The sequence below is a fragment of the Tenebrio molitor genome, chromosome 3 (genome assembly GCF_963966145.1).
Source record: "Tenebrio molitor chromosome 3, icTenMoli1.1, whole genome shotgun sequence".
NCBI classification, from domain to species: domain Eukaryota; kingdom Metazoa; phylum Arthropoda; class Insecta; order Coleoptera; family Tenebrionidae; genus Tenebrio; species Tenebrio molitor.
The window spans coordinates 20,087,175-20,099,287 of record NC_091048.1 but is presented as its reverse complement, the minus strand read 5'-3'; the positions used below and the strand labels follow the sequence as shown (position 1 = coordinate 20,099,287).

General features: G+C 33.2%; 1 protein-coding gene across 1 annotated transcript in view; it reads left to right on the top strand.

Moving 5' to 3' along the window:
• LOC138126519 (receptor-type tyrosine-protein phosphatase C-like) overlaps positions 1-11,890 on the top strand; it is a 54,949-nt gene extending 43,059 nt beyond the window's left edge. The window contains exons 3-12 of the mRNA XM_069042276.1: positions 7,855-7,987; positions 8,089-8,261; positions 8,321-8,774; positions 8,824-8,999; positions 9,054-9,141; positions 9,189-9,265; positions 9,315-9,581; positions 11,382-11,512; positions 11,573-11,708; positions 11,760-11,890. Of these exons, the coding sequence (XP_068898377.1) occupies positions 7,855-7,987; positions 8,089-8,261; positions 8,321-8,774; positions 8,824-8,999; positions 9,054-9,141; positions 9,189-9,265; positions 9,315-9,581; positions 11,382-11,512; positions 11,573-11,708; positions 11,760-11,807 (1,683 nt within the window). The 3' untranslated portion in view covers positions 11,808-11,890. The remainder of the gene's footprint in view (positions 1-7,854; positions 7,988-8,088; positions 8,262-8,320; positions 8,775-8,823; positions 9,000-9,053; positions 9,142-9,188; positions 9,266-9,314; positions 9,582-11,381; positions 11,513-11,572; positions 11,709-11,759) is intronic.
• The last annotated feature ends 223 nt before the right edge of the window (positions 11,891-12,113 follow it).

Sequence of the window (12,113 nt, the reverse complement as noted above, 5' to 3'; positions counted from 1 at the left end):
TGTGGGAATTGGGGAATGATTCGGAATCCGGCTTTTTTATTTATTTGTGTTTGGGATAATTTCAAGGAATTTTGAGTATTTTTTAATCATTAATCAAGTAAAATCGGTTGTAAAAATATTTCGCCAAATACTAGAGGGGTCACCCGATTCCGTCTCATATTTTACATTTTTAAGAGTGGGGTTGCAGCAGGATTCCTGTTGATAACAATTCAATGTTAACTTTGACTTCAAAATAATTAGGTCTTTTTAAAAAGGTTCAGAAAGGCCAGCATAGTCTGTAACATCATTTCCAATTGAACATACTCCTAAAACGCATATCACGTAAAGGTACTTTTGAGGAACAAAAATTCCCTAAAAGTACCTTTGCGGGAATTGGGGAATGATTCGGAATCCGGCTTTTTTATTTATTTGTGTTTGGGATAATTTCAAGGAATTTTGAGTATTTTTTAATCACCAATCAAGTAAAATCGGTTGTAAAAATATTTCGCCAAATACTAGAGGGGTCACCCGATTCCGTCTCATATTTTACATTTTTAAGAGTGGGGTTGCAGCAGGATTCCTGTTGATAACAATTCAATGTTAACTTTGACTTCAAAATAATTAGGTCTTTTTAAAAAGGTTCAGAAAGGCCAGCATAGTCTGTAAAATCATTCCCAATTGAACATAATCCTAAAACGCATATCACGTAAAGGTACTTTTGAGGAACACAAATTCCCCAAAAGTACCTTTGTGGGAATTGGGGAATGATTCGGAATCCGGCTTTTTTATTTATTTGTGTTTGGGATAATTTCAAGGAATTTTGAGTATTTTTTAATCACCAATCAAGTAAAATCGGTTGTAAAAATATTTCGCCAAATACTAGAGGGGTCACCCGAATCCGTCTCATATTTTACATTTTTTAGAGTGGGGTTGCAGCAGGATTCCTGTTGATAACAATTCAATGTTAACTTTGACTTCAAAATAATTAGGTCTTTTTAAAAAGGTTCAGAAAGGCCAGCATAGTCTGTAAAATCATTTCCAATTGAACATACTCCTAAAACGCATATCTCGTAAAGGTACTTTTGAGGAACACAAATTCCCCAAAAGTACCTTTGTGGGAATTGGGGAATGATTCGGAATCCGGCTTTTTTATTTATTTGTGTTTGGGATAATTTCAAGGAATTTTGAGTATTTTTTAATCATTAATCAAGTAAAATCGGTTGTAAAAATATTTCGCCAAATACTAGAGGGGTCACCCGATTCCGTCTCATATTTTACATTTTTAAGAGTGGGGTTGCAGCAGGATTCCTGTTGATAACAATTCAATGTTAACTTTGACTTCAAAATAATTAGGTCTTTTTAAAAAGGTTCAGAAAGGCCAGCATAGTCTGTAACATCATTTCCAATTGAACATACTCCTAAAACGCATATCACGTAAAGGTACTTTTGAGGAACACAAATTCCCTAAAAGTACCTTTGCGGAAATTGGAGAATGATTCGGAATCCGGCTTTTTTATTTATTTGTGTTTTGGGATAATTTCAAGGAATTTTGAGTATTTTTTAATCACCAATCAAGTAAAATCGGTTGTAAAAATATTACGCCAAATACTAGAGGGGTCAACCGATTCCGTTACATATTTTATATTTTTAAGAGTGGGGTTGCAGCAGGATTCCTGTTGATAATAATTCAATGTTAACTTTGACTTCAAAATAATTAGGTCTTTTTAAAAAGGTTCAGAATGGCCAGCATAGTCTGTAACATCATTTCCAATTGAACATACTCCTAAAACGCATATCACGTAAAGGTACTTTTGAGGAACACAAATTCCCCAAAAGTACCTTTGCGGGAATTGGGGAATGATTCGGAATCCGGCTTTTTTATTTATTTGTGTTTGGGATAATTTCAAGGAATTTTGAGTATTTTTTAATCACCAATCAAGTAAAATCGGTTGTAAAAATATTTCGCCAAATACTAGAGGGGTCACCCGAATCCGTCTCATATTTTACATTTTTAAGAGTGGGGTTGCAGCAGGATTCCTGTTGATAACAATTCAATGTTAACTTTGACTTCAAAATAATTAGGTCTTTTTAAAAAGGTTCAGAAAGGCCAGCATAGTCTGTAACATCATTTCCAATTGAACATACTCCTAAAACGCATATCACGTAAAGGTACTTTTGAGGAACACAAATTCCCCAAAAGTACTTTTGCGGGAATTGGGGAATGATTCGGAATCCGGCTTTTTTATTTATTTGTGTTTGGGATAATTTCAAGGAATTTTGAGTATTTTTTAATCACCAATCAAGTAAAATCGGTTGTAAAAATATTTCGCCAAATACTAGAGGGGTCACCCGATTCCGTCTCATATTTTACATTTTTAAGAGTGGGATTGCAGCAGGATTCCTGTTGATAATAATTCAATGTTAACTTTGACTTCAAAATAATTAGGTCTTTTTAAAAAGGTTCAGAAAGGCCAGCATAGTCTGTAACATCATTTCCAATTGAACATACTCCTAAAACGCATATCACGTAAAGGTACTTTTGAGGAACACAAATTCCCCAAAAGTACCTTTGCGGGAATTGGGGAATGATTCGGAATCCGGCTTTTTTATTTATTTGTGTTTGGGATAATTTCAAGGAATTTTGAGTATTTTTTAATCACCAATCAAGTAAAATCGGTTGTAAAAATATTTCGCCAAATACTAGAGGGGTCACCCGATTCCGTCTCATATTTTACATTTTTAAGAGTGGGGTTGCAGCAGGATTCCTGTTGATAACAATTCAATGTTAACTTTGACTTCAAAATAATTAGGTCTTTTTAAAAAGGTTCAGAAAGGCCAGCATAGTCTGTAACATCATTTCCAATTGAACATACTCCTAAAACGCATATCACGTAAAGGTACTTTTGAGGAACACAAATTCCCAAAAAGTACCTTTGCGGGATTTGGAGAATGATTCGGAATCCGGCTTTTTTATTTAAGTGTTTGGGATAATTTCAAGGAATTTTGAGTATTTTTTAATCACCAATCAAGTAAAATCGGTTGTAAAAATATTTCGCCAAATACTAGAGGGGTCACCCGATTCCGTCTCATATTTTACATTTTTAAGAGTGGGGTTGCAGCAGGATTCCTGTTGATAATAATTCAATGTTAACTTTGACTTCAAAATTATTAGGTCTTTTTAAAAAGGTTCAGAAAGGCCAGCATAGTCTGTAACATCATTTCCAATTGAACATACTCCTAAAACGCATATCACGTAAAGGTACTTTTGAGGAACACAAATTCCCTAAAAGTACCTTTGCGGGAATTGGAGAATGATTCGGAATCCGGCTTTTTTATTTATTTGTGTTTGGGATAATTTCAAGGAATTTTGAGTATTTTTTAATCACCAATCAAGTAAAATCGGTTGTAAAAATATTTCGCCAAATACTAGAGGGGTCACCCGATTCCGTCTCATATTTTACATTTTTAAGAGTGGGGTTGCAGCAGGATTCCTGTTGATAACAATTCAATGTTAACTTTGACTTCAAAATAATTAGGTCTTTTTAAAAAGGTTCAGAAAGGCCAACATAGTCTGTAACATCATTTCCAATTGAACATACTCCTAAAAGGCATATCACGTAAAGGTACTTTTGAGGAACACAAATTCCCCAAAAGTACCTTTGCGGGAATTGGAGAATGATTCGGAATCCGGCTTTTTTATTTATTTGTTTTTGGGATAATTTCAAGGAATTTTGAGGTTTTTTTAATCACCAATCAAGTAAAATCGGTTATAAAAATATTTCGCCAAATACTAGAGGGGTCACCCGATTCCGTTTCATATTTTACATTTTTACGAATGGGGTTGCAACGGGATTCCTATTGATAATAATTTAATGACAAACTTGTCTTCAAAATAATTAGGTATTTTTAAAAAGGCTCAGAAAAGCCAGCATTGTCTGTAACATCATTTTAAATAGAACGTAACCTTAAAATTGATATCACGTAAAGGTACTTTTGAGGAACACGAATTCTCTAAAAGTACCTTTGCGGAAATTGAAGAATGATTCGGAATCCGGCTTGTTTATTCGTTTGTGACTGGGATAATTTTAAGGGATTTTGAGTATTTTTTAATCACCAATCAAGTAAAATCGGTTATAAAAATATTTCACCAAATACTAGAGGGGTCATCCGATTCCGTTTCATATTTTACATATTTACGAATGGAGTTGCAGTGGGATTCCTATTGATAATAATTTAATGACAACTTTGTTTTCAAAATAAGTAGGTCTTTTTAAAAAGGCTTAGAAAGGCCAGGATAATCTGTAACATCATTTCCAATTAAACATGTTCCTAAAACGGATATCACGTAAAGGTACTTTTGAGGAACACGAATTCCCCAAAAGTACCTTTGCGGGAATTGAAGAATGATCCGGAATCCGGCTTGTTTGTTCGTTTGTGATTGGGATAATTTCAAGGAATTTTGAGTATTTTTTAATCATCAATCAAGTAAAATCGGTTGTAAAAATATTTCGCCAAATACTAGAGGGGTCACCCGATTCCGTCTCATATTTTACATTTTTAGGAGTGGGGTTGCAGCAGGATTCCTGTTGATAACAATTCAATGTTAACTTTGACTTCAAAATAATGAGGTCTTTTTAAAAAGGTTCAGAAAGGCCAGCATTGTCTGTTACACAATTTCCAATAGAACATAACCTTAAAATTGATATCACGTAAAGGTACTTTTGAGGAACACGAATTCCCCAAAAGTACCTTTGCGCGAATTGGAGAATGATTCGGAATCCGGCTTTTTTATTTATTTGTGTTTGGGATAATTTCAAGAAATTTTGAGTATTTTTTAATCACCAATCAAGTAAAATCGGTTGTAAAAATATTTCGCCAAAAATTAGAAGGGTCATCCGATTCCGTTTCATATTTTACATATTTACGAATGGGGTTGCAGCGGGATTCCTATTGATAATAATTTAATGACAACTTTGTCTTCAAAATAATTAGGTCTTTTTAAAAAGGCTCAGAAAGGCCAGCATTGTCTGTAACATCATTTCCAATAGAACATAACCTTAAAATTGATATCACGTAAAGGTTCTTTTGAAGAACACTAATTCCCCAAAGGTACCTTTGCGGGAATTGAAAAATGATTCGGAATCCGGCTTTTTTATTTGTTTGTGTTTGGGACAATTTCAAGGAATTTTGAGTATTTTTTAATAACCAATCAAGTAAAATCGGTTGTAAAAAATATTACGCCAAATTGTACTAGAAGGGTCACCCGTTTCCGTTTCATATTTAACATTTTTAAGAATGGGGTTGCAGCGGGATTCCTGTGGATAGCAATTTAATGTCAGCTTTGTCTCCAAAATAATTAGATCTTTTTAAAAATCTCAGATAGGCCAGCGTAGTCTGTAACATCATTTCCAATAGAATATAACCTTAAAATTGATATCACGTAGGGGTACTTTTGAAGAACACGAATTCCCCAAAAGTATCTTTTTTTAAAGTGAATTCACAAAGAGGAATATTTTTTTATAAAGTTGGCCTGACGTATTTTTAATTAATTCAGGGGCTAATTAATACTGCTGATTTTTTTCTTGAAGTTAAGACTGCATAAGCTAGGCAACTATTTTCGCTTAAACTTAGGGTCTTCGAAAGTCCCAATAGAGTATAAAAAGTTGTGAAATTTTAGGCAACCAATTTTGCTGCGAAACTCCTCGAAAGTCCTGAAGGTTCCCCAAAATTCCTTCAAACGTCTAGCTTTGCTACAAACCAAAAAAACACCCCATAAGTATCTTTGTATACTTTTTTTGCAAAAATTGTCTTTTCTTTACTTTCCTTATAAAAATGGCTTCAGGTAAAAATTAGATGAATTTTAGTGAAATCCTCACCTTCGTACGACAACGAATAAAGAAGCTCCCCGAAAGTCCCTTTCTACATACATATATATATACATATACCGAGTGTCCATTCTCAAAGTCGAACATAGGCAATTAACATTGTGCATTCAGTTTATAGGCATTATGCTATTATTTTTATACATCACACATTAAAGAATTAATAATAATAAAGTAATTAACATTTTAAAAGCAGTTTTTATTATAAAATTCTTAATAAAAAAAAGCAAAGAAACTAAAGAAAAAGGTAAAATTACAATAAATATTCAAATAACCCCCCGTTTTGAAATAAGCAATACCCCAATCTGTTATAAAAAGCATTTCTTACATTAGCCAACTGCCTTTCAGTAATTAACGCGCACTCGGCAGTTATTGTTTCTCTCAAAGAATTAATATCTGGGTGGCGTCTTTTGTAAATTTTGCTTTTAAGGTGAGCCCACAAGAAAAATTCGCAAGGTGCTAAATCAGGAGATCTTGCTGGCCAATTTATAGCACCACCTCTACCAATCCAACAATTTGCAATGAATAATTTAAAAAATTTCTAACTTCTAGGCCGAAATGCGCGGGACAGCCATCTTGTTGGAAGCAGATTTCCTGATTTTCTCTTGCAACTTCTTCCAATGCAGGTCCTACCTTAGTTACTAATAAATCTAAATAAGTTGCTGAATTTAAATTTCCCTCTATTTCAAATGTTATTAAAAATCCCAGCCCAAATATTAATTTTTTGAGGATACTGAGTTCGAGTAGAAATATTAACTCCAGGGTTTTCCTGAGCCCAATATCGCGTGTTTTGAACATTTGGTTCGTTATTTAACGTAAAAGTGCATTCGTCTGTAAAGCAAATTGCCGACAGAAAGCGACGATCATTGTTAGCACGCTCCTGCATTTCATAACAGAAGGCACTCCTACTTTCTTCGTCAACAGCAAATATCTCTTGATGGCACTGTGCCTTGTAGGGATGATATTTATATTTTCTGAGGATAGTCTGTATCCGCGATTTGCATAAACCTACTTCAAGGGAAATTTGCCTTAAACTGGATGTTGGGTCCAAATTTACCATCGCCAAAACACGTTCTTCCGTGCGGTCAACTATTTGTCTATTTCCTGCGATATAATTATTGTTTTTGAATATTTTCTCTTACCAATACAAAATATTATTACTTACCACCCCTAGCTTCTGATTCTAAAGAAATATTTGCACATCTTTTAAATTTTTGTACAAATTTGTGAATAGTACTAACAGAAGGTATAGGTCTGGTATGAAACTTTACGGCAAACAAATCTCTAACTCTCCGCAAACTAACGCCACTGTAAAAGGTTTTTACCATAAAAATTCGTTCTTCATTGGAGTAACAATTCATTTTTCACTTGACTTAAACCAACAAATTTCAAATTTTTTGACAAATGCTGTCAAATTTGAAAATCATGGCATGTCATATTTAAAAATCGCCAAGTTTTAAATTAGCATATTAAAATAAAAATAGCACCTTTAATCTTATTACTGGTATCATTTCAAGCGCAATAATTTTATCTTTCTTTTGATACCATTACCTTACCTGTAAGTTCAATTGGCGAGCAGGAATCAGCAAAAACGTTAATTGCCTATGTTCGAGTTTGAGAACGGACACGGGGTATATATATATCTCAATATACATATTTCGCATTTGAAACAGTAAAAGAACGTTCAGAATGAGTTTTTGAGTCCGAGATTTTCACAATCAACACAGAGCCTACATCTTCTATGTCATCGATTGTCAATTTTACTAACTCTTCTCGACGACGAGCGCCACTTATGCCCAAAATGATGTAATTGAAATAAGGTACTACCATGTACCGTGGAATTTGTGAAAACGTCAGTAGTATGAAATTTGTTTTCGAAAGAATTGTATTACTATACTTATTTCAGATTTATTTAAAATAAAAATTAGATAAATCAATTTTTAAACTACCAATGTGTGATTTCTTGGTTTATTATTTTCGCTGACATTTTCAGTGGTATCACCTAAAACTAAAAAACAATAAATTCGAGTGTGCCAATATCAGCAGGAGGTGTTATATCCCCTTAAATGTTAATGCTTCACAATATTACATCAGCAATGCAATGGACACATGGAAACTGCACAACTGTAAGTAATAAAGACAATATTATGTTGTCAAATAATTTTGTCTTGCTTCGGTGTACAATTAATTGTTTTCATTTACTTATATTCGGATCTATCTATTACAGATACTTATCTACAAACGACTCAAAGTAGAACAGAAACGATCTACACAAAACTAGAAAACTGCACAACTGTAGAAACAGGATGTTTTTCTATGTATTTGGCAATGTGTCCTGGCTGCAATATTACAATTCAATTATTAAACTCAATCCATAATAATATAACTGAATCGTTTATTGTAACTTTATTGTAACAAATTAATATACCTTAACCACGATTAAAGAGATCTCTTTTTAGGGCAACGGAAGATGGAAAAAACAACAATTTCCATTGAAAAACTTTACTACTTGTTTCAACATATCAATAACAACGAACCATATCTCTGATGAAACAGGGTTTTCGGCTATTGGCGACACTGCATATTTGTCTTCAAATCTAAGTTGTGAAGAGAATAAAAGATACATATGCACCACTGAAAATACTACAAATATAACTTGTGAAAATGCTTTAAATGAAAAAATAAATACAACATCCAGTTTACTGGATTACGAAAAGTATAGTAGGAATGTTATAGATGAGAATGCTACGAGTGTAATAGAGGACAAGAGATCTAGTGATCTCGCTACATCTTCCTTCAACCCTCTGTACCTGCTGATAATTCTTCCAATTGTGTTGATTGCATCTCTGATGGCGTGCTGTTATATTTTCTTAATAAGGAAAATAAAATTCAAATTGGAAATTCAATGGAAAGGTATAATTTTTTCTACTTAAACTCATTAGGTAGTTAAATAAAATCGTAGAAATTTCACATAACCAAATTGATGACATGCAAGAAATGTTAAATATTAGGGAAGATCAAACTGTTTACGAACGTATTTATAATGATGGATGGGAAAAAATTTGCAGAAAGGATTACTTGAAATATGTTAAACTGCGGTTCGAACCCTCTTGCACATTTATCGATGATCAGTTTTCGGTATGTTTTTAAACTTAGCTTGTGTGCACTATTTCTACGTCCATTAAATTTCAGGATTTTCCTACTGGTTATCTCAAGAACAACACGGAAAGTCTGAAGAAAGAGAATATCCCCAAAAATCAAGACCAGAGCATTCTTCCATGTAAATCTAAAGTATTTTGTCGTCATGTAATATTTTGCGATTTTTAGATGACGTGAATCGTGTGAAATTAAATAATAAGAAGGAACGTAGGTCTACAGATTACATTAATGCAAGTTATGTTCAAGTGAGTTGTATTAAACGTAAAGAATGTTTTCTCACCTCCACAATTCCAGATTTCCGATAACGAGAAAGAATATATTGTCACTCAAAATCCTTTAGAGAACACTATTAACGATTTTTGGCACATGATTTGGCAAGAAAACGTTAATCATATCGTTATGATTTCAAGTCCCAATGAAGAATTTGTTTATTATTGGCCCAAAATAAAAGGCGATCCCGTCTGTTTTGATGACATACGAGTTAGCCTAAACGAAATTTGCAATAATAAGTTTTATATTCATCGCAAACTGCAAGTGCAACGCAAGGGAAAAAGTAGACAGGTGGATTTTGTAGATATTAAGATATCTTGGAAAGTCGTGTTTAAAATATCAAATTATTTATATTATTTCAATTATTTGCCAAACGCCTTAATAAATTGAGGGTTTTATATTTGCAATACAAGATCGTGTTATCAATACAAGAAATTATAAAAAACACATATGCGGTTTACAATCGATCATCGATAAATGTAGGATTTGCGGAACTGAAGGGGAAACCATTGAACACATCACTTCTTCTTGCACCGTTTTGGCTCAAAGCGAATATAAGAAACGTCATGATATATTCGCTAAAATTATACACATGAATTTAGCTGTTAAATTCAATTTATTAAAGGATACACAACCACATTACATTTATAAACCAGAAAGTTGTTTGGAAAAAGACCATTACAAATTATATTTTGATCGCACAGTTTTAACTGACATTCACATTCAGCATAACAGACCAGACATTATTATTTTAAATAAACAACAAAAGCAAGCATATCTTTTAGATATAGCTGTTCCAAATTCCCATAATATGACACAGACATATAACACAAAAATTAATAAATATTTAGAGCTCTCCGTTGCTATGAGAAATCTTTGGAGTTTAGAATAAATTTCTATTTTACCACTTATAATTTCAGCAACGGGAATAGTACCGCAATTTCTTTTTAAAAATTTAAAAATTCTGGATATAGAGAACACATTGGTAGTTGAAATTCAAAAAGGTATATTATTGTACTCATGTCATATCGTGAGGAAATTCCTTAACATTGACACAGAATTATGTTGATAAGCACTGCACTATTACTTGATAGTAATATCCGTAATAGTGTATGTACTCCGGCAAAATTGCCGTGCCTCCGGGTGGCGGAGGGATAGTATGTTACGCAACAAGATTTACTATAAACGGCACTTTAGACACGAGTTTTATTAGGCATGAGCGGAGCGAGTGTTTAATAAACGAGTGTCTAGAGAAGTTTATAAAAGAGTTACATACTATACTTTTTGAACTCACTAACTTCACAATGACATTTCGCAAACGCAACAGTTAACCGCGAACGTAGATTTCGCGCACTAGTGCTTCAAAATTATTAAAAAAGCATTGACCTTTTTGAGGATTCTGAAAATAATTTGACTTGATAATAATAAAATTTGGATTACGAAAAGTCATTTCTCCAATTTGGATGTTGAAAATTTCGAAAGAATGAAAATAAATGATATTAATTGGATTGACACTTGGGCAAGCGCCATCTATTCACTAAATTAGGAACTATTGGGTAATAATTTAAAAATGCTAATGCTCGTTTCAAAAAATATTGTACAAAACTCGACGCGAGAAGATGTATTCGGCACATTCGCGCAAATGAAACACTCGCTTCTTCGTCGATTGTGCCTCAAATAATGCCCTCATGTGCGAAAAATGTCTTCTCGCACACGCTTCGTAAATAAGCATTTTCTACGACCAAATGAACAATGCAAATATGTATAACACGTAACTTGTTTATTCAACGTTTCACTCGTGTTTTAAACTGGCCCACTCCTGCCAAAAAAGCCCAATTTACACAAGAACGAGTTGAATACAACGTTTTTTTTGTTCGATGAGCCCCTTAAAGGCTCCAAATTGCTTAAAATTAGCTTGACATTTCGTTTAGACAAGCTGTGACGTTTGTCAGAATCCGTTCACACAGGAGATTATTCTCAAATTCTGACAGTGTCGAACAAAAAACGTATTTATGGAGATGCATTTTTAGTTGAAATGAAAATTCAGTATTAATCGACATAAAATTGACTAATGTTTATAACATTTTTTAGATAGATCAGTTGCATTATAACTCATGGAAAATAGATAATGATCTAAATCTAACATCGCATACATGTAAGGAATTTATGAACCATTTACTGAAGATCCCTCATCATGTAGCCCCAGTGATAGTTCATAGCAAGTAGTTTTTCAGAACAAAAACAAATTCATTAATGTATAATTGTGCAAAAATGTTTTACAGAAACGGAGCAGGTCGATGTGGAACCATTGTTTTATGTGATGCTGTACTGAGAGCACTTCCCATCACGGAAAAAATTGACTTCTACGGTTTTACGATGGAATTGAGAAATTTTAGAGCAAACATGGTGTCAGACTTGGTGAGAATTCAGCACAACACGTAATACTGTTATAACTACGTTGTTTTACAGGAGCAATATAAACTGGCTCACTTAATAGTAAGAGATATTGTGTCGTAAATACTGTAGATTTGTGGAACAAAAACATGTATTTTAACTACTGTCGCGAGCAATAAATTTTGGTCGTCAATGTCATTTCAAAATTTGGTTAGAATGTGACAAATTTAAAAAAAAATCCCTGCCTGATTATGACCATCTCAACAAAGTGTCAAGAAAATGAGAAAAAAATGACAATTAATACCATTCAACATGATGATAGGTTATGATGTTTATAATGGAGCATTTTCCATTGCGTCAAAGAGTGACATTGACGACCAAAATTTATTGCTCGCGACTGTACATTTTACATTCAAAGTAAAACAATTT